We start from the raw sequence: 22,853 nt of genomic DNA, 5'->3' as shown, positions 1-22,853 counted from the left end.
GTCTGGGGTCTTAAAGGCTTGAAGGTAATCAAGCAGCCAATCAATAGCCTAACCTTCACTTCTTTTAGATAGACATGTTTCCAAACCAATGTCCTTTGTTTGCGTGGTTAATACACCAATGACATGACTAGTGTTTTCTCACATTGGAGGAGCGTTATTTTATAAAGGCTTTTAAGTACCTTCTGGGCCTATTTCAAAGAAATACTTAATCAATATTTAAGGAAAGAATGAATGATAAGATGGAGGTAGACACAAAGGGGAATCAGGGTGATGACTTTAAAGGTGACATTTCAGAGCCTTTTAGAGGCTGATAGAGGTGGAAAATAGGCAGCCTCTCAAAGGAAGACTTCAGCATCAACAAACCACAGCTGCTTCCTCCAGAGAGAGTGTTCACTTGGGAAACAGATGTTTGCTCTGAAGTCAGGCTGTTCATTCATATGCAGAGAATACATATGGACATAACTGCCTTCCAAAGGAGACATTCTGCATAACACCAAGAGGTCACTTTTCTGTTTCCAGCAGTCCCAATCACGTGGAGTGCAACTGCTATAGCAGGATTTTAATTTTAAGAAACAAAAAAGGGAATATTTAAGTAACAAAAATGGCAGAATATTTGCCATTTTAAGATTATGGCATTCAGATAGGAATGAGTAAGTCCGTGCTTAAAGACATAGGTAGTATAGTTGAATTTAAAACTAAACCCCCAAACTCACTGCCATCCAATGTGTTCTGCCTTATTGTGCTCATAGGTCAGGGTAGAATGGCCACATGTGGGTTTCTAAGGCTGTAAATCGTTATGGGAATAGAAAACCTCATCGTCCTTTGAGGCATGGATGGGAGGTTCCAACCGCTGTCCCGCTCCAAGCCCACTATGCTCTTTTGACACTCCCCAAGCCAAGCTTACTGCCATCTCGTTGATACGGGCTCACAGCGATCCTAAAGGACATGGTGGTACTTCCACTGGGGTTCTGTTATTCTTACAGAGCCCTGGTGGTGTGCTTACGCATTGGGCTACAATCCTCATGGTCAGCAGTTTGAATCCACCAGCTTCTCTGCTGTAGAAAGATTGGTCATTCTACTCCTGTAAATAGTTACAGTCTCAAAAACCCACCGGAAGTCACTATGAATCAATGTTCACTTTACAGCAGGGAGAACTCTTTTGAACGTGAAAAGGGTCATCATTACCTTGCAAGTTGGCTGGTGGTTTTAAACTGTGGGTCTTAGAGTTAGCCCAAAGCCGTCATAAGAAATATTTTTTATTTCAGTCAAAAACTTTCTTCCAACTTCTCTATCCATTCATTTGACCTTCTTTTAATAGCAAATCCCAATCTGCTTAATTTTGTTTGTTGCCAGCTTTAACAAGGCTTTAGGATGGTTTAAGGAGATATCCAGAACAGTTAATGTTATGTGCCAAGGCGTCAAAATACAACCTAAAGAAACAATGTCTGGTCCTGTTCCACGCTCATAACTGTTATGTGGGAACTGATTATCGGAGTGACTGTGGTGCTCCATCTCATGGAGGGGTGTCCTCTTCTGCTGAGCCTCCACTTTAGCAAGCATGATGGCATCTTCTGATCACCTGTGTAAGGTACGTCCTTGAACCTAAGGAGCACTCTGGCTGGGCTTCTTTCAAAAGAGATTTACTTGTTCATTGGGCTTTACAAACACTCCCAGGCAATTTTAAGATCTTTATGGGAGTAGATAGCCTCATCTTTTATGGAGAACCTTGTGGGTGGGCAGCCCAGCTAAGCCACTGTGCTGCCCAGACTCCTGGGACTGCTGGCAGCCCATAGTACATTCAATGGTCCTCACAAACACCATAATTCACACAGATTCACTGTTCTCCTGTCTTCCTATTCTGTGTCCAACTTTTACATGCATATGGGACCACTGAGAATCCCTTGTCTTGGGTCCATCTTAGTCTTCCAAGTGATGGCTCTGCTCCTTATGACTTACTACTGCTTAAGTGATTCTCCACACTTTGTCAGGTAAAATTGAGATGAGCCAAAAAGAGCTGCCTTCAAAAAGATTCAAATTCTTGGAAATAATATGTGTGAGAGAGTGGAACTGTGCTCTGTAGAGTTTTCCACTTTTGTTTGCTTGTTTTGTGGGGGTTAGGGACAGGTGGGGATAGATACGAGGTTTTTATTTTGAGGATTGTGAGCATGCAATAGAACTGCCATGCTTTTTGGTCAGCAGACATGGCCAAAAGTCTACATGACCTTGAAGAACCCAGGGACTCTGCAGTCCAGATTATATAATAAAAATAAATATATCTTCCTAATGAGCTGAAGAGCCTTGGTGGTGTAGTGTTTGTGAATTGGGTTGCTAAACACAGGATCAAAAGTTTGAACCGCCAGCCACTCCACTGGAGAAAGACAGGGCATTCTACTGTAAAGCGTTACACTCTCAGAACCCACAGGAACAGTTCAACCATGTCCTGTGGGGTTGCTACAACTTGGAACTGACTTGATGTCCGATAATTTGGAGTTTAATAAACTGAGAGACTTTAATAAGAATGAGTTTAATCATGCTGAATGGAGGGCTGTTTTACCATGGTTGTAGAGATGAGGGAAATATATAAATTTAAGACAATTAGAATATAAATAAATAAAGTCTATAGTTCTTATATTTCACTATAACATACTTTTAGATTTGGAGTTTAGGTATTTGGTGTAAACTTTATTGTGTTCATATTCCACGAAGACGTTGTCATTGACGTTAAGGAAAAAGAACGTAAGAGGATGGTCTCCAACCTGAAAAAAAAAAAAAGTTAAGTCAGTCCGAAATGCCTAACAACTATTTTTTAAAAGAATGCCTTATGTTTTAAATAATTAACAGCTTAGAATACTATTTAATACATACATACAAATAAATATGAGTAAATACTAGAAATTCAAGGAGAAAAATAATTAGGACATTATTTTTAAAATAATTTTATTGGGGCTCATACTATTTTTTAAGGAGTAAGATTTGTGATAGGAATTTGAAAACTTTAAAAAGACGGGAATAACAATCTGTATAGGTCATTGTGCATAATGTAATTACTGCAATAATTAAGAAGCTATGGAAATTCTAATTACAATACTTATTATCCATAATAATTATTATTAATGCATGGTAGCTTTAGTCACCTACTGTAAGTCAGTGGTAGTAGTAGTAGGTTTAGAATGTGACCACTTTCTTGTTTTTCCAAGGTCTGTTTGTTGACCTTTAGGAGTGTTTTCAAGTCAAGTCTGATGGGGTGCCATGCCCTGGCTCCACAGTCTATTTTTTGTATTCCCTGGGGCCTTTGTTGTTCTGTTCCCCTTCCTGTTCTTTTGCATGCCCTTAGTGTTTTGCCTTGATGTGGTGGGATCAGATCGGATACAATTCCCACACTGTGTCTCCAGTGTTGTCCCCCATAGGGCTATGGGTCAGTGAGAGATGTCGTGTCTCGTAGTGGGGCCGGCCCTACAGTCCTCTCTGTGCCTTGGCTGCTCTGAGCAGGAATATTGTCCTCAAGCTTGGTGAGCCAGGATGTGCTTCACTCTCTTCCTCCCCCTTCATTTGCTCCCGTGTGCTCTGATCAGACATGTCTCTCTCCCTGAGCTGCAGCTTCAGTGCTGTCCTCTGAAGTGAATTCTTCTGGGGGGAGGAATATGGCTACTTTGAAGGAGGAGCATAACTTGGATCAGCCCAATGCTGACTTCCATGAGCTGGAGGTCCAACTTTTCAACCTTCTTTGCAATGGCCACACAAAACCCACAGATTATTCTTATGGTTAAATAATTTAATAAGGAAATAACAGAATAAAACTCAGTATCAGGATAAACAGGCTACAACTCCATGTAAGAATCAGTAAATATCTAAGCAAAACCTCTCTTCTTCAGAACATTCCTTCTCTCTGCCCTCTGAGGACAAGTTCCTCCTGCCTCCTTAGGACTGCCTCCTCTAGACCCACTCAGGACAGGCTCCCTTTGTCCCTGTGATCTTACTCACCGACTCAGTCGCAGGGCACGTTTTAGGCCTGTAAGGAGCACAGTCAGAACGCTCCTTAGAAGAGAAGATGGGGAGACTTTGTCTCATACTTTGACCATATAAGAAGGGACCGTTCTGCAGAGAAGGACTTCATGCTTGGTAAAGTAAATGGTGAGCAATAAAAACGAAGACTCTCAATGAGGTCCATTGGCACATTAGCTATACTATTGATTCCAACATAATAATGACTGCGAGTATGACATAGAGTGGGATCTTACTTAGTCCTGTTGTACAATGGGTCCCGATGAGTTAGAACCAACTGGGCAGCAACCTAGCAGGAACTAAATGGAAAACACTGGAGGCTTGTCAGTCGTTATCTCAATCCTCACCCTAAGTCCAGGAGAAGGCTCTATCTGTATAATGGTTTTAACGATTTGGAAATTTAGGTCAGAGTGGATAAGAAAACCGTTGTTATGAATTGAAATTTGTCCAACAAAAGACATGTTGAAGTCCTAACACCCCTGTGAATTAGACTGTGTTTGGAAGGAAATCTGCGAAGATGGCATTATTTAGTTAATGTGCGATCATACTGGAGTAGGGTGAGTTCAAATCCAATAAGAGTAGTATGGACATAAAAAAATAAAGGAAACAGAAACAACTAAAGGGAAGGGAAGATTGGCCTATAAAAACCGAGGCAGTGATGGGAATGATGGTGTGTTGTAAAAAACCAAGGCACCGCGGGGGCAGCCAGAAGCTAGACGGGGTAAGGAAGCACCTTCTCTGAAAAGAGTTGGAAAAAATATAGTTCTGCGCTCACAGGTGAGTGCTGGCCTTCGAGCCTCCAGCCCTTCTTGACAAGAACCGCCTATTGTTTGGAGCCCTTTTATGATTCTTAGTGAAGGAAGTCCTAGAAATTTAGTGCACTTGGGAGAGTATAATATCTAGCTTATTAAAAGCAAATATGAACTGAAACAGAACAAAATCTCACTGGCCTCCCACCAATGCTGACTCACAGTGGTCCTATGCAGAGAGCAGAACCTCTCCTCTGAGTTTCTATGGCTGGAATCTTGTTGGGAGTAAAACCTTGTCATGATTCTATCACCACGTGCCACCACACACATCCAGCCAGAGAAAAAGTAACCTGGGGACCAGTTGAACAGCACAGTGATACCTGTAGTCGAATTCCATCATTTCCTGGCTTGATGACTAGATTTCTTATATCCCCAATACTTCTTCTGTCAACTCTTTAATTAAGACAATATATTCTCAGCAGAGCTAACCTATCTGAATTTGGAAGGAACACTACAATGATATGTGAGAATACTCTATCCATACCACATGAGACATTTCCAGTAATCCTAGGACAATAAAGTAAACTCAATTGTTCAACAAATATCTGTCTTTGAAATTTATAACTTTATTCCCTGGCTTGAACAAGAGTATGTATAAAATCCTCATTAATAATACCAGAAGATGGAATGGTTCGATACAGCCAATATTTGATAAGTTTGAATTTATTCAAAAAGCAGTAAATTAGGTTCAAACTAGCAAACACTTAAAATAACAATTTTTAAATGAGATGTGAGCTATAAATGACATGCCTTTGATAGATCTTGTCAGCTGAACTGATACGTGTAGTGACAATAAGGAGAAACTAGAACTGATCTTTTGGATTTCTAAGGGCGTACATCTTTATGGGAGAAGAAAGCTTCATCATTTTTCCTCTGAGTCACTGGTGGTATAGAACTTGACACTGGTGATGTAGGCCATTGTGGGTAGCACCCAAACTGGGAATACTCTATGCTACCAAAGTGCTATGATTCAAAATTGCTGAGATGGCAGTGGGTTTTGTTTTTGGTTTGGTACAGAAGAAAAAAACAACAACCTTGTCTTAAAACATGGAAGTATGTTAAGCAACTTAATATAGTAGGATAGGGGGGAATAAATAAATTAAATTGTCATAAGGCTGTGAGAAAATTCAGTTCTCCCACAAAGTTGGGGGAAAAAAGAAAAGAAATTATCTCTCAAATATCTAGTCATTCAACTGTGTTTCTGGGATGAATTGACCTTTTTAGGTTTAGGATTCTCTATGGAATTGTAAGGAAAGGGTGGCAAGTGGTCAAAAGTAACTGAGTGGATCAGAGCAAGACTCACCTCAGTGGAATGCTAGAGGAACTAACGTATATTTCTTCTTATAGCATACCTATTTTCTAATGATATCACTGCTATAGGGACAAAGTTATTTTATAAATCATAATTTCTTATAATACCTTGAAGGGAATAAGATTGGCTACTGCAAATTACATATATGGATTAAAATCTCAAAGATGCATTTTGTGTGTGCCCATATTTAGGTAAATGAATGTTTGCTCATTTATCTATGCATTGCTCAATAGGAAGCCAGGATTTTCTTTGTTTATCATTTTTTTAAGCAAAGGAGAAATTATAAGAAAGAGGAGTATGGGTCCTGGAAGGTGACACTAGTCTAGCTCTATCAAATCTCAGATACGCTGCTTAGTAGCTAATGATGATCACAGGTTATATAATATCATTAACCCATTTATTTTTCTTGTTTAAAATAGAGATAATTAATAACTTGCCTAAAATGGCTGCTGTGAGGATTCAATGAAACAGCTTGTGGACTGTACTTCGTACAATGCCTGGCACAGAGTACACATTCCATAAATGTTGTCTTAACCACTTAGATCACATACACCACCCCCAGTAAATTTTCTTCCTCTGAAAAGCTAAAACTTAACATTTTATCATTTTTGTATATTGATAAAATTTTTTATAATACTCATTAAATTTTGAATTGAATATCCTCTCTACCTAAACTTTCTAAAAGAGATAACTGACTGAGTGATGTTTACTATTATAACTACAATAGCATTTAGAGTTATCAATTGCCGGCCATAAAGTACAAATCCACTTCAGGCGGTATCATATAATCAAGGTAGAATGTCCAAGCTGCACTGAAGGCAATGGCAATAAACAAGGATCCAATAACTCTAGAGTATGTTGGTGTTACCTGTCAATGGCAAGAATTCCTTGTTATGCTAATTCCAAACATAGTTGATGACGCAACAGAGTGCATAAATTCTCTAACACTATCATTACTATCACATTTATTTAAAATTTTCTAAAGATAATTTTAAGACATCTACAGTAGTATGCTCACAGGAAAATTCCAGAAATTCCAGATGGATTATGAAGAGGACATGAATGAAGACATCGTATGGCTAATCTTAGAAGGACCTTGTCTGAAGGCACAGAATACCAGAAAGGTGTTGACTTGTATTTTATTGACTATGTGAGGGTATTCAGCTGCCTGTATCATAGTAAACGAGGGCTAATATTGTGAAGAATGAGAATTCCAGAACATTTCATTTTATTCATGCCAAACCTCCCTATAGGCTAACAGGCAGTTGTTGGTTTCGGTTACATATGTGCCTGCACGCTGCTGTTAGGTGCCATCGAGTCAGCTCCGATCCACATCGACACTACGCACAACAGAACAAAACACTGTTTCAGCGATTGATGCAGCGATTATGTCAGTCCATCTTGTCGAAGGACCTCCTCTCTTTTGCGGCCCCTGTTCTTTACCAAACATGATGTCCTTTTCCAGGAACTACTTTCTCCTGACAGACAGACAGTAAGTCCAAAGTTTGTAAGATATAGCCTTGCCATCCTTGCCTAAAGGGAGCACTCTGGCCTCACTTCTCCCAATTCCCAGTGGTTTCTTCTTGGAGCGGTCCATGCTGCTTCCGAGAGTCTTCTCCAGCACAACTCTTCACACGCATCTGTTCTGTGGTCTTACTTGTTTAATGTCCAGCTCTGATTGTGTAGATATGCTTACCCGTGTATATCTGTTTATATATATACATAACTATACATACAAGTATAGATAGGTAGATAGATAGATAGATAGATAAAGGAGGCTTCAGAAATACTAGAAAAAAATCTGTTATCTTTCAGTTCCATTTTTACATGAACATTTTGATGTTCCTTTATACAGACACACAGACACATTTTTAAAAGACAATGTTGTCTAATCAATTTTGATTCATAGCAACACTATAAGACAAAGCACAATTACCCTTGTTGATTTCTGAAGCTGTAAATCTTCACCATTAGAAAGCCTCGTCTTTTTCCCAGGAAGCAACTTGTGGCTTCAAACACTGACCTTGCAGGTAGCACCCCAGTATACACCACCATGTTTTCATATATTCAAACCAAACTCACTGCCATCGTGTCAATGCTGACTCCTAGCGACTATGTAGGACAGGGTAGAACTGTCCCCATAAGTGTCTGTTACTGGAACTCTTTACTGGGGTAGACAGCCCAGTATTTCTCCCTCATTTCTGCTGGTGGTTTTGAAGAACTGACCTTGTGAATTGCAGCCCAATGCATAACCACTATACCACCAGGGCTGGTCAGGATATACTAGGGAAGGAAGAGAAAAAGAGATCGATTCTAAAGTTCTATTTCAATAGAAAACTGACCATGGACAAATGGCATGTATTCATCAAAGAAGGTATTCCATTATTTCATCAACTTAATTTCATGATAATTAGAAGCTGTGTGGTGTGAAAGAAAATGATTACTACAAGGCAGTAGCAGGGCTTTTTGAAGTCTATTTTTGTTAATCTCAATCAATAGTTTAAAATATTCTTGTGGAATTTCAGTAAATTTGCAAGATAGAAAGCATCTATTGTATGCTCATTCTATCATTATAGTTGAGAAGTGTAAAATTTGTATTTTACATTTCACAGTTTCACAAAAGACAAATTTTATTCTGTGTTGAAATTTGGACTTGGAGTTGTTTTGAGGATTTGGGGAGGATGTGATAGGATAGAGGTGTTTTCAATGTGATAAAGACATAAATCTTTGGAGGTCAAAAGGTGGAATGTCATAGATTGAATTAATTTCCCCCAAAATATATCAACTTGGCTTGGCAATCATTCCTAGTATTGTGTGGTTGTCCTCAATGTTGTGATCTGATGTTTTTCATTTGGAGATATGTTTTAAATCCTAGTCTCTATGGCTCTGATATGGTCTACTTGGGAGACAATTGTCTGTTACCTTAATGATTTAGGATTAGGTCATGTTAATAAGAGGCAGAGTGAAATATATCTTGATTCATCTTTATTCAATGCCCTATAAGATAAAGAGAGAATCAGGCAGTGAGGCAGGGAACTGACTACCTACCACCAAGCAAGTAGAGCTGGGAGTAGGGCAATGCACTGGCCCCACAATACCGGTACTTAAAGTTTCTAGACCCAGGGAATGATTAAAACTGAAACATACATAATTCTCAAAAAGAAAGGAGAAACCACTGGACCCAGACATGTTGAAAGAACACGAGGACCTTCCTCGTAAACTGTGAGCCCACAGAGAGAGAAGACCTTGCTCTAGAATTGGCCCTCTAAGTTTAGATTCCTAAATTCCTAAATTGTAATAGAATCAATTTATATCTACCTAAACCATCCACTGATGGCATTTTTGTAAAGGTAGAATGGAATAATTAAGACAATTGCTACCGCGAGGGTATTCTTAGCATATCCCCCAAGTTAAGGCAGAAAGAATGGGGACTGCTGGACACAGAATATGTCCATACATTCTTCATCAAAGCTTCTGCTTCTAGTATGTAGACCTACCCTTATTGTCTACAGCACCAGTTCTCAACCTGTGGGTCATGACCCCTTTGGGGGCCAAACGACCCTTTCACAGGGGTTGCTTGATTCATAACAGCAGCAAAATTACAGTGATGAAGTAGCAATGAAAATAATTGGATGGTTGGGGGGTCACCACCACATGAGGTGCTGTACTAAAGGTCATGGCATTAGGAAGGTTGAGAACCACTGCTCTACAGTCATCTTTCTTTCTTTTTTTTCAAAGTTGTGAAATCTATGTTATTTTATAATTTGAGTCTAGTTCCTAAGTTATACAATATTGAGAAACATTTTAGGATTAAAACCAATGTATCCAATTCTCTTTATCAAAGTGAAAGCATAGCTTAAGGAGCCCCGAGTGGGGTGGAGGTCAATGATCCACAGCTTCCTATCGAACACAGAACCCGGCAGTTCAAACTCAGCCTACATCACATCATTGAAAAATATACCCACCTCATTTTACTAAGACAAGCAAGGTAATCTTATAAAGAATAAACACCCCATAGACTACAGTAGCACTGCACCAGACCATTATCTTTAAGGCTGTAACCTTAATGGAATCTTACCGTACCATGTCTCTCTAGGCATATCTTTCTCCTGCAATTTCTTCATTCCAAGAAATAGCTGGTGAGCTTGAACCAATGACTAGTATTTTGCATCTAAGATCTTAATCATTACATTTCCTGATTCCATATGCATAATAAGCAGAAAACTGAAATAGAAAGCCAAACATGTCTATTTCACAAACAATCTGCATCATTGGATGCCTTTAATCCGCAGTAGGTGAACGTTAGAGAGAGTCAAATTAAAATCTAATTATGACTTGCATTCAGAGACAAAGTATAATTCATTGAACTCAAATTAAAGCTTTTCTTTTTTTTAAAATCATTTTATTGGGCTCATACAACTTTCATCACAATCCACACATACATCAATTGTGTAAAGCACACTTATACATTCATTGCCCCCATCATTCTCAAAACTCTCACTTTCCTCTTGGACTCCTAGAATCAGCTCCTCGTTTTCCTTCCCCCCTGCTCCCTCGCTGTTACCCCTCCCCCATGAACCGCTGATAATTTATAAGTTATTATTTTATTATACCTTACACTGCCTGACGTCTCCTTTTACCCAATTTTCTGCTGCCCACCCACCAGGGAGGAGGTTATATGTAGATCTTTGTAATTGGTTCCCCCTTTCTACTCACCCCCTTCCCTCCCGGTATTGCATTTCTCACTGGTCCTGAGGGGCTCATCTGTCCTGGATTTCCTGTGTTTCCAGTTCCCATCTGCACCGCTGTGCATCCTCTGATCTAACCAGGTTTGCAAGGTAGAATTGGGATCATGATATTGGGGGGGGCGGGGGGTGGGGGGAGGAAGCATTTAAGAAGAAGGTTGTGAGTTTCAATAATGCTACACTGCACCCTGAATGACTCATCTCCTCCCAACCACGCCTCTGCAAGGGATGCCCAGTTGTCTACAGATGGGCTTTGGGTCCCCATCACGCGCTCACCTCAATCAAGATGATATGAGTCCCCCCACCCTCTTCGGTGCTTGATACCTGCTCCCCTCAACCCTTCATGATCACACATGCTGGTGGGCTTCTTCCATGTGGGCCTTGTTGCTTCTAGATGGCCGCTTGTTTACTTTCAAGCCTTTAAGACCACAGACGCTATATCTCTCGATAGCCAGGCACCATCAGCCTTCTTCACCACACTTACTTATGCACACATTCATCTTCAGTGTTTATGTGGAGAAGGTGGTCACAAAATGATGGTTTTTGTTCTTTGGTGTCTGCTACCTGATTCCTTCATCACCTTGTGATCACACAGGCTTATGTGCTTCTTCCCTGTGGGCTTTGTTGCTTCTGAGCTAGATGGCCACTTGTTTACATTCAATCCTTTAAGACCCCAAATGCTATATCTTTTGATAGCCGGGCACCATCAGCTTTCTTCACCACGTTTGCTTATGCACATGTCTGTCTTCAGCGATCATGTCAGGAAGGTGGGTATCATGGAATGACCGTTTAGCTGAGCAAAGTGCTCATGTATTAAGGCAATGCGCATGAGGAGGCCCAGTGTCCACCTGTTACCCTACTACTAAACCTATACATATATGCACTTAGATCTATTTCCCCCATAATCATAAATATATTTACATATTTCCATGTCTGTATTTAGACCTCTGTGTATGCCCTTTGCTTCCTACTCCTTTCCTCTATTTCCTTATGCTTTCCTCCTGTCCCACTACCATGTTCAGCCTTCATTCTGGTTTCAGTAATTCCTGTCAGTTACATTGCCCATCGTCATTTCCTACCAGTCCTCCCATCCCCTTCCTGCCACTGGTTTGAACCACTCCTTGTTCCCTTGTCCCTTGGTTGGCCAACACCTCCTTCCCTCCCCCACCTCTCACTCTCCCATGTCCCCCCTAGGACCTTGGTCCAGTTGTTTTTTTCTCACATTGTTTATCCAGCCTATCTTATCTAGATAGACCTGCAGATATAATAATATGTGCATGAAATTGCAGATGGCCTCAACAGCACCAAACAAAATGGCACATAAGAACACGGCAATAACGGCAGCAACACCAACAAACTAACAAGCAAAAAAGCCACTAACATACAAAATCTAAAAGAAAAGAAAAAAAAATTTTTAAAGAAAGAAAATCCTGTTAGTAGCTCAAGGTCTGTTTGTTGACCTTTAGGGGTGTTTTTGGGACCAGTCTGATGGGGTGCCACGTCCTGGCCCCAAAGTCCGTTCTTGATACTCCCTCAGGACCTCCTTGCTCTGCTTCCCCCACTGATCTATTGCATGCCCCCAGTGTTTTGCCTCAGTATGGTGGGGTCATCCCGGTCACACATCCCACACTGTGTCTCCGGTGCTGTGCCGTGTAGGGCCATAGGTGAGTGCAGGATGTTGCATCTCGCTGTGGGGCCGGCCACATGATCCTCTCTGTGCATTGGCCACTCAGAGCCGGGCTTTCATCCTCTGAGCCTGATGGGCCCAGGTGTGCTCCACTCCCTTCCACCCCCTTCATTCGCTTCAGCTTCATTCTGGGTGTGGTGTGGCAGGTCAGATCCTATCCCTCACCAGGCGGTCTGTTTTCATTTTCTGTGGCACTCCCTTCCATGGTGGGGTCGGGCTGATTCTGGTTGGGGCCGGGCATTACCTGGGCACCAAACCCACCTTGTTGGAAGGAGCTCTCAAAGTTTGCGTCTCCCCTGCTCCGCCATCTTCCTAAAGCTTTTCCAGTCATTTTTCTCTGGGTGTTTCTATGCCATTCAACCTTGAGAGCTCAGCTCTCTTATGAGTCCATGACAAGTTTATTTTCTGTTAATTTTACCCTTTTCTTGGTTGGAGGACAACTGCGGAAGCTCCCTAAGCGTTTTGTCTGCCAATACTGGAATTAGAGCGCTCTTTCGTCGTGCTTCCAGTAGATATGGCAAGTCCATTGCACCAGCTCCGCAATGATGGCTCTGTTCGTGTTGGCTTACTTTTCTTTCATCATGCCTTATATTTTCTGCTTCTTTTAATGGAATGCTGCTTTGTGAATATCATATTTTAGAGCACTTGACTTTTATTTTCTTCTGAGAGTGGTTTTATTTCAGTCAATACAACTTTTGATTCAGTGTGATTCTTTTATATCTTGCTTTTTAAACTTCAAAAGATTGTTCTGGATTAGCATGTACAATAGGACTATATCAGCTCTAGTTTATGACAGCCCTTTTGGGATATTTATGGTACATCATAGTTGTTTAAGTATTTCCACCCTGACTGGTTAGGAATTAAATATCTCCCAGTAATATTTCAATTCTAATAAAGTTATGAACTTTAAACAATTTGTACTAATTTCTAATAAACTGTAGTTGCTCAGATGTGAATGACATTTGTGTTGACATAAGTCCTCATATCAGATGTACTTCACTGATCTCTTCTCTTTCTAAAGAAGGCTTTTGATCATATTTTCTGAACAACAGTTAACAACAGTTAAAATGACCAGTTTAGATCCTCTGCACTGTACTTCAGATTCCTTCAAACATAAGAACAATATATATTTCATTCTCTTTAGAAATCCTAACCATGTGTCTTGATATATGATGAGTAACAATATTTGCAAAAAGATATTATTTGAATAATTCAAGATAATTTTCTTCACATGTATAAAACATTTCAGGGTATTGAAATTCTAAATGAGCTCTTTAGAATTTCAGCTTAGCTTAGCTTAGCTTAAGAAGGTAAAATAGAAAAAAGGATATTTTCAAAGTGAGACATCTGCATCCTCTTACAGGAAGGTAAGGAAATAAAATTAGAAATGATGTGCAAAATCAGGTGAAAATTGTGGGTGAAGAACTCTTAAATTTGATGTATTCATTCAGTCATTTATTCATTCTCTTTGCATAAAATGTTATTCAATATCATCATGGTGCTCATCACATTGGCTTTCTTTAGAGTCATTATTTACGAGATGCACATTTTTATTACATTCCACATCCTGTGAGGGTTACAAAGTTCTCCGTTTTCTTGTGGCTTACCTATTCAGTGGAGGAAGAGATATGTTCCTAAATTACTTTAAAAATAGAAAGGCCCGAGTGTAATGAGACAGACTTAATTGTACAGCTTAAGGGTTTGGTATCCCTGGGTGTTATAATATTTAGCTACGTGACTCCTGAAATAAACAGCAGTAAAGGTTGACCTATCTGGCCTCTTCTGGCTTCCTCGTTGCCACAAGGCAGGGGTCAGACATGCCTGGACCCTCCATCCTGTTTTAACTGTTCTGACACCAACCATTCCTCCCACACCCCTCTACATCTATATTGGTTACAATAGCTAATTACAATGGATACACAGAACTCACAGTAATACAATTAAAGGGATTTAATAGGGAAATTAATGGGTTACCACAAATCAGTTTCCACAAACAGTAAGGATACAGTTGCTGGTCTCCTCAACCAGCAGCTAAGTCCTTCTCCATTCATAGCCTCTCAGCCATGCGGTCCCTTGGCCTTTGCCTCCGGGACCCAGGAAGGCAGCCTGCCTGTCATTTTGTCTCACAGTGCCCTAATCTCATGTATGACAAGAAGAAAGTACAGACCCCAGAGGCACCTAGAAGGAAAGGCATGGTGATCACTTTGTGAAGAATCAATTATTGAAAAGCCTGTGGAGTGCAGTTATACACTGACATGTATGGGGTCACCATGCACTGTCATCAACTTGAGGGTAATTTGAATATAAACATATATGTGCAAATGATCATATAGATATAGATTCAAATGATTAAGAACATATAACTTCCATATCAGAATGAAGAAAAACACATCTCTAAGAATCTAGATTAATTTTCAATGGTTTTATTGGCTTTCAATTCACTTATCATAAAATTCAATAGTTCAGTCACATCAAGAAGAGTTGTACGATTATCACCATGGTCAGTTTTCGATAATTGTCTTCATTCTGGTACTCATTGTTACTAGTCCCCCATCCTCCCCCAGCCTCTCTGGCCATACCAACAAAGAACCGCTAATCTGGCTACTGTCTCTCCATATTTTCCCATCCTGGATTTCATATACAGAACAATAATTAAAAGCAAAACAAAACAACTAACAGCAATAACAAATGAAAAGAGATAAAAACCTCCATTGAAAAGAAAACCCAAAATATTAACAACCCAGAGCAAATTTAAATGGATAATATAGAAGATCAAATGATAGCACCCTAAAATTTAACCTAAGTGCATCTTCAACAATCTACTTTACAATGCATGCAGCATGCTAGCAAGGGTATTCCCATCCCTGGTCCATGGTCCGAGAGGATGCACCAGAGGCTTAATTCATCTGTATTTCCCCTTCAATTAAAAACAAAACAAACAAACAAAAAACCCAAAAAAGCTTTAAGTTGAATCAAAATGGAAATTAAATGATAATATATTACATGTTACCCTAACTACTTCTGCTGTAATTGACTTTATAGGCTCTCTGTCTGAGAACAGGGTTATTCATATCTCTCGACTGTGCTCAGAGTGAATCTAATCCATGTGTGGACCTTGCAAATGGATTTTGGGCTCCCACTATTATCCCAAGCCTTCTGAAAACCAGATATTCTCAATTTAAACTCTCATACCATTCCCTACTTTATATTTGGATTATATTATTTACAATCCTTGAATTACACAGGCTGATGTGCTTCTTCAATTTGGACCTAGTTGATGCCTTCCTTAGATTGCTGAATGTTTGGGGAGGAAACGAGATTAACTATGGTTGGAGTATTAGTCCCATTGGACTAGAGAAACATATCCAGAGACACTCATATGTGCATAAAAGAGAGATTTATGTCAAAGAGTAATTGTATATTAAGTAAAAATCCCAGACCAGTCTAGATCAAGTCCATAAGTTGGATATTAGCCTATTTTTCCAATACCAGTTTATAAATTCTTCTACAGACTCATGCAACACATGCAGTGATGCCAAATGCAGGAAGATCACAGGCCAGTGGGTGGAAAGTCTTGTGGATCCAGTGGTGGTAGAAGCATCACAGCTCTGGCATGGGTCTCCATGTGGCTCCTCTAGCTCCAGGGCTCTGACTCCATCAGCATAGCTCCATGTGGCTTGTCCACAGGAATGTGTGTCCCACCTCCAGGGAGGAAGACAGACATTCCAAGACCATGCCCACACAGAAGCCTCAATGACTACAATCCGGTTGACAGGCTAGACCACACCCCTTTATGCAAGTTGACAGTAGATTATGGAACTGCCACAGTTGGTTTTAAAGGTTAACAGATCTACCTGATACCTTCAGGCCAAAAGAGAGAGCACATTTCTAAGACTTAATGGCAGAAATAACTGTTGAGAATCAAGAGGCCGTTTGAGTCACATATCCAGGTATCAAGAATGTAAGAGTCCTCTCCACACATGGTGCTCAAAGGGAAGGAAGACATATATCAGGGGCTACATGACAGCATTCAGATGATAGTAAACGTGAATATTTGCAGTTTGCATTAGCATCTATTTAAATATTTTAAACTGAAATGCTTTTATAAAATAGCCTATAAACATAATAAAGCAGAGGGTATATATAAGATACACATACGTAATGAATTAGAAATTAATATTGTTGAGTGGAGGATCTCCTTCTAGGGCCTTCCATGGAGTCTAAAGGTTTTTGCTATCCTTGGTAAGCATACACATAGATGGTACTTACATTATGGGGAGATTTCTTTTCTTTCATCTAAGGTGAAGCAAGGAGGATTGATCCCCAGGAAGAGAGACTGCTTCTCTCAACAGAGGTTGGGAGGGAGTTTCATAGGAAAGTTGTAAAGCTGCACACCTAAGATTTTGAAGGAAGGTATGTTTTATTTATAAGAAGCTGGGATAGGACTTGACCAAGTTCTTACCAAGATTGTTACCTCTTCTGAAATGGGTTTGGACAGGACAAAATGATGTAGTATGGGCAGCGTCTGTTTCTTGACATGAGTTACAGCATTCTTGGGTCAGTTGGGGGACTATTTCATCTGTTCTGTGCATGCTTACAATTTTATGCTGGGCAGCTATTTCTGAAGGACAACTTCTCAGGGGCCTCTGTCAACTGCTTGCTCCTGAGAGAAGCATCTTTTGGAGAGGTTATCAGTTGCTTACCCAGGGGCATGTGCTCATGGAACAGAGTGAAGATTGATTTTGCCCTAATTTATCTGGGTTGACGTGCTTCAGTTTAAAGTAGAGGAATCTTCCATTCCCAATTATTTACTGCCACTAATGTGTTTTATGTAAAGAGGACTAAAATCCACACACCAATTGATAACACAATGATTAAAGAAGAAAAGACTGAGGTTTTCAAGGATTTTATTTTGCTTGAATCCACAATCAATCTTCATAGAAGCAGCAGTCAAAAGGTCCAAGAGCAGATTGCCCTTGGTAAATCTAGGGCACAAGGCCCCTTTAGAGTGCGTGGAAAAGCAAGGCTCTTACTTTGAGGACTAGGGTGCACCTGACCTAAGCCATAGTATTTTAAATCCCCTCATGTGCATGGAGAAGTTGGATATTGAATAAGGAAGACTAAAGAACAATTGATGCTTTTGAATCGTGGTGCTAGAAAAGAACATTGCAAGAACAAAAGAACAAATCAATCTGTCTTGGAAGAAGTATGACCGGAGTACTCCGTAGAGGCCAGGATAGCAAGGCTTTGCCTTAGCTGATTTGGACATGTTGTAGAAAAGATCAGTCCCTAGAAAAAGACATCGTGCTTGGAAAATTAGAGGGGCAGTGTCAAAGAGGAAGCCCCCAGCAATATGGACTGACACAGTGGTTTTCCCAAAGGATTCACGCATTCTGTGTGCATCAGGTTACTGTGGGTTGGAACCAACTTGATGGCACCAAATGACAACAATCTCTTGGATAATATAGTTTAAGTCGCAAGAACTTGGTTTGGGGAAGTCTTTGTATTTAGTGGGTGCTCATGCATTTGGAGTCTGAAATGAAATGTAACCTGCGTTGGTTCTCTCTGACTAGGTCCTCAATGGGAACTGAGGGATCAAAGAATCTCACAGTCAGGTGGAAGAGGCCTAGAACCAATCTATTAATTTTTTAATCATTAACAGCGTTCCTATCCCAATCATCGTCCTTTTCTCTTGACTGCAACTCTCCAGACTTGATCTGCCACTGAGTATGATTTCATGATGGCTGTATCTTTTACTATCTTCTATATTTGGAAATATGGCCATAAATTCTTGACTCAGAAGGATGCAGATGGTCTCCTCCATCAGATGAGTTGTCTTTATTTTTGTCCTAAGACTTAATAATTCAAAAATAGCTTTAATAATTCCAGAGGCCTGCCAGAAATTCAAGCCAGATTCAGAAGAGGATGTGAAATGAGGGATATCATTGCTGACATCAGAGGCATCTTGGCTGAAAGCAGAAACTATAAGAAGATGTGTACTTGTGTTTTATTGACTATGCAAAGGCATTTGACTCAGGGGATCATAATATCATCTGAAATGGAGTATTTTACCCTGAAGGGTGCTGCCAATTACACACTCCAAGTGAGAGGAAGAAAGAAAAGTCATTATGTAGAAAGTGTGCCAGCAAGGAGACCACAGCAGTGCAAAAAACTGTCTTTTTCTTCTTTGTGGTGTCCTGCTTGAAATCAGAACACATAAAGGATATATGCCTGTGGCTATAGAATGGACACTTTGGAGAGCTATGTATTGTTGTTTCACCTTAACTCAAGTTTCAAGGTAACCACAGCAACCAGCTGTGGACTATGAGCAAGCTAATGGAACAATAAAGGTTGTCTTTATGGACTGATTAGATAACAGGGCCTAGCTTTTAATTACTAACAGGTAAATAAAAGAACACTCTCAGCATTATCTGATTATTTTAGGTGACATCCACAATCCATCCTGTCTATTCTTGAGCCATTCAGTGAGTTATAAACATGCAATAGAGACGATCTAATTGCTTTGGGCTAACTGCATTTTATAATGAATGCTTTTTCAAACTATATTAAGTAGAAAAACTGGGTAAAACAGAAAACCATAGATAACTTCAAAACAAAGAGAAATTCCAGAACACTTAATGATGCTCAAGTGGAAATTGTACAAAGACTCAATGGCAGTAATTTGAACAGAACAAGTGAATATTAAATGTTTTAAAATCAGAAAAAGTATGTTTCCAGGTTATAGTTTTCACCATATTAATATAATTAATATAATCTGTATGCCTAGCAGATAATCTAAAACCCAGGACTATATGAGGAAGAACATAGAGTTAGGGTAGGAGGAATATTTATAAAACATTTTTGATAAATGTTGACACAATCATACTTGCTGAAGGAGGACTTCAAGTGCACTTGCTAATGAAAATCCAAGACTGTACCTTTCACTATCAATAGCCATTCAATGTAAAGAACACCAACCTTATTGCAAGTGACCAGCAGATAACATCATGATACCTGGGGAAAGATGGAAACTGTCAAGGATTTCATTTTATTTGTGTCTACAGTCAGCTTTCATGGAGGTAGCAGTTCAAGAAATCAAAGGACCATGCACAGACCTGCTGCACAAGGCCTCTTTTAAGTGTTGAAGAACAAGAATGCCATTTAGAGAAATAAGTTGTGCCTGACCACAATCTATGGTATTTTCAATTGTCTCATATGCATGTGAAAGCTGGGATATTAATAAAGAAGGCCACAGAATTATTGATATATTCGAGTTACAGTGTTAGTGAAAAATGCATGTCAGACGATCAAACAATTTGTCTTGAAGTAATTATAATCAACACCCTTTAAAGAGAGAATGAGAAGACTTCAACTCCCACACTTTGGACATGCTGTAGACACCAGAGCCTGGAGAGAGCCAGCCTCCGGGGTAAAGTAAAGGGCCAGACAAAAGTGGAAGATGATGAAGGAGCTGAATTAACACATGACTGTAGCCATGGGTGCAGATATAACAATTTTGAGGGAGGTGCAGGACTAAACAGTGTTTAATTCTGTTGTACATCGTGTCACTGTGAATCAGAATAAACTCAATGACACCTCAAAACAATTGCAAGACTTAGGAAAAAGGGTCTTTATAAAATATATTTGAATTCTTTTACTTTTTGTTTTGCTTTTGCTATAGAATAGAAGAATAGTACTCTAAGTATTCAATAAAGACTTTCTGAACAGAGCATACAGGAAAAAGGCTGATCTATTTTGTGGAATTGTAATATTTCATCACTCTTCAGTAATATGGTTATGCTTCCTTCCTCAGAATAAAAGTTTGAAAAACAAACTCTTGTCAGGAAGCAAGTTGTGTGGTATCCATGCAGAAGAGGTGAGTAAAATTTATTTTCTTCTATGATATAAGTATGCCAAAACACTATTAGTATCATATGGTTTTCTTTAACCCAGTCAGAGAGGTCAAGTCTAACATACAGCATAATGATTCATCTGAAATATTTTAAATATACTGTGTAAGAAATTAAAATTTAGCTGTATGCACTACAAGGTAAAATATCAGACTAAATAGCTTGTCGGTCTGCAGTAGTACTGTACTTCCTTGATGGCTATTGCAAATCTGTTACAAGAGAAATATTCTACTTCTCTATCTCTGTATTTTTTTTGATATTTCCAGAAGGTATAAATGTGGTTTGGCTAGATTCTAAATGCTAATTATAAAGGAAAAAGAAAGTAAAATGGAATTTGAATAAGGACTATATAAGTTATATTCTGAAACTTCCCATCTATTCCTATGTACCTTAAAACAAACATTTTAATACAAATGAGGGTGTCTCTCAGGAAAGGGTGTCTGTGTTATTTAAAATGGAATATTTTGGGGATATTATGTATTTTTTTAGTTTCAATGCTTAAGAAAGATTAATATTTTCTCTTTCAATGCTTCAAAGGATATATTTTATTTACATTTTTGTCATGAATTCCAAAAATGTTTAATATGGTACATAATGTGCAAACACATTACAATATTTTGATTGTATTTGGATTATTTCCCTCATTTCGTTCTTAATTCATAGAAAGAATTCAGAGTGTAACATTCCTGGCAGTGGAGGAGGCTCTTTATTGTCACTGTCATATTAATACTTCCAAAGAATGTGGGGGCAGATTGATTGGATTCACTAATACTCTCAAATAGCATTGATATAAAATGGAATGTAGAAAGATGGATATCCTACACACTGGTGTGGTACTTACATAATCTGGTGTCAATTTAAGAATTAAGAGTGTAGGGTGGAGTCTAGTCTGTAAATCAGGATATAGTCAATGAGGCCTCTTTGTGGGCATGGCCTTCTCCTGAGGATTCTGGGAACTCCTGTATTTCCTGCTTGGAGGTAGGAGACATACTCTTTCTCAATTCACTCCCTCGGAGACATTGCAGCTGACAAGACACATGGAATTACACTGGTGTCCTGAGCTGGAGAAAACTCATGGAGACGCCTGCCAGCAGTGAGATGCTTACACAAATGGATCCACAAGGCTTTCCACCCACTGACCTGTGATCTTCCCGCATTCGGCATCATTGCATGTGTTTCATGAGTCTGAAGAGGGCTTTATAAATTGGTACATACATAAGGGCTAATATTGGACTTATGGACTTGATCTGGACTGGGTTGGGATGTTTTCTCAATATTCAGTCTCCTTGTATATAAAGCTCTTTCCTATACCCATATGACTGTCTACGATTTTGTTTCTCTAATCTACAGACTAGCACAACTGGTGAGTGGAAATGGATTGGTTTGGGCAATTTTGAATCAGAAAATGATATGCCTGGAGTGATAAATTCAAGAGAAATGGAGTAACTTTTATCATCATCAAAAAGTATATTTCAAAGTCTATCTTGTATTATAATGTTTGTTGTGATGTGTCGGGTTTAATGAACTATGCAAAGGCATTGACTCTGTGCACCATAACAAGCTTTGGCTAGCCTGGAGAAGAGTTAGGATTCCAGAACACTTCATTGTGCTCATATAGAACCTATACATAGACAGCCATTGAAGCAGAATGATTTAAAATCAAGAAAAGCATGTGTAAGGTCTGTATACTGTCATCATACTTAATCAATGTGTATGCTGATCAAATAATCCAGGAAAAAATCAAAACTGTACTATATGAAGAGGAACTGGCATCAGAATTGGAAATTAACAGATTGAGATATGCAGATGACACAACTGGGCTAGCTGGAAGGGAATAAAACTTAAAGCATTAAGCAATGAAACTTTAGGATAGCCTCTCACTCATTTTAACGAACAGGAAAACCCTCATAAATGGTACAACAGGCAAGATCATGAGAAACAGAGACACAATTTAAGCTGTAAAAGATTGGATTTTATTTGGATTCAGCATCAACACTCATGGATTCAGTAGTCAAGAAATCAAATGACAAATTGCTTTGAACAAATCTGCTTCACAAGGCCTCTTTAAAGTGTTACAGAGCAATGATGTTATTTTCAGGAAGAAGGACACCTGGCCCAACCCATACTATTTTCAGTCACCTCGTATGTATGTGAATGCTGAACAATTCTAAGAAAAATTATGTATTTGAAATGTGTGGTTGGCAAAGAATATTGAATATACCCTAATGCCCAGAAGAACAAACAAATCTCTCTTGCTGAAAGTATGGCTTGGTGGGGACTGAGCATAATAGCTGAACAGGAGGAAAATCAAGGGAAATAGAGGAAAGAGCTGGGAGGCAAAGGGCATTTATAGGGGTCTAGATAAAGACATGTACATATGCAAATATA

General features: G+C 39.3%; 1 protein-coding gene across 3 annotated transcripts in view; it reads left to right on the top strand.

The window, feature by feature from the left end:
• The window catches only part of LUZP2 (leucine zipper protein 2), a 598,898-nt gene that overhangs the window by 396,286 nt on the left and 179,759 nt on the right, over positions 1-22,853 (top strand). For all 3 annotated transcript variants that reach the window (XM_004708247.2, XM_045291093.1, XM_045291092.1), the window contains exon 6: positions 20,369-20,431. In XM_004708247.2, the coding sequence (XP_004708304.1) occupies positions 20,369-20,431 (63 nt within the window). The remainder of the gene's footprint in view (positions 1-20,368; positions 20,432-22,853) is intronic.

This window comes from Echinops telfairi, unplaced genomic scaffold, assembly GCF_000313985.2.
Source record: "Echinops telfairi isolate 266 unplaced genomic scaffold, ASM31398v2 ScPeMD7_60;HRSCAF=208, whole genome shotgun sequence".
NCBI classification, from domain to species: domain Eukaryota; kingdom Metazoa; phylum Chordata; class Mammalia; order Afrosoricida; family Tenrecidae; genus Echinops; species Echinops telfairi.
This window is presented reverse-complemented; position numbering and strand designations above follow the sequence as displayed.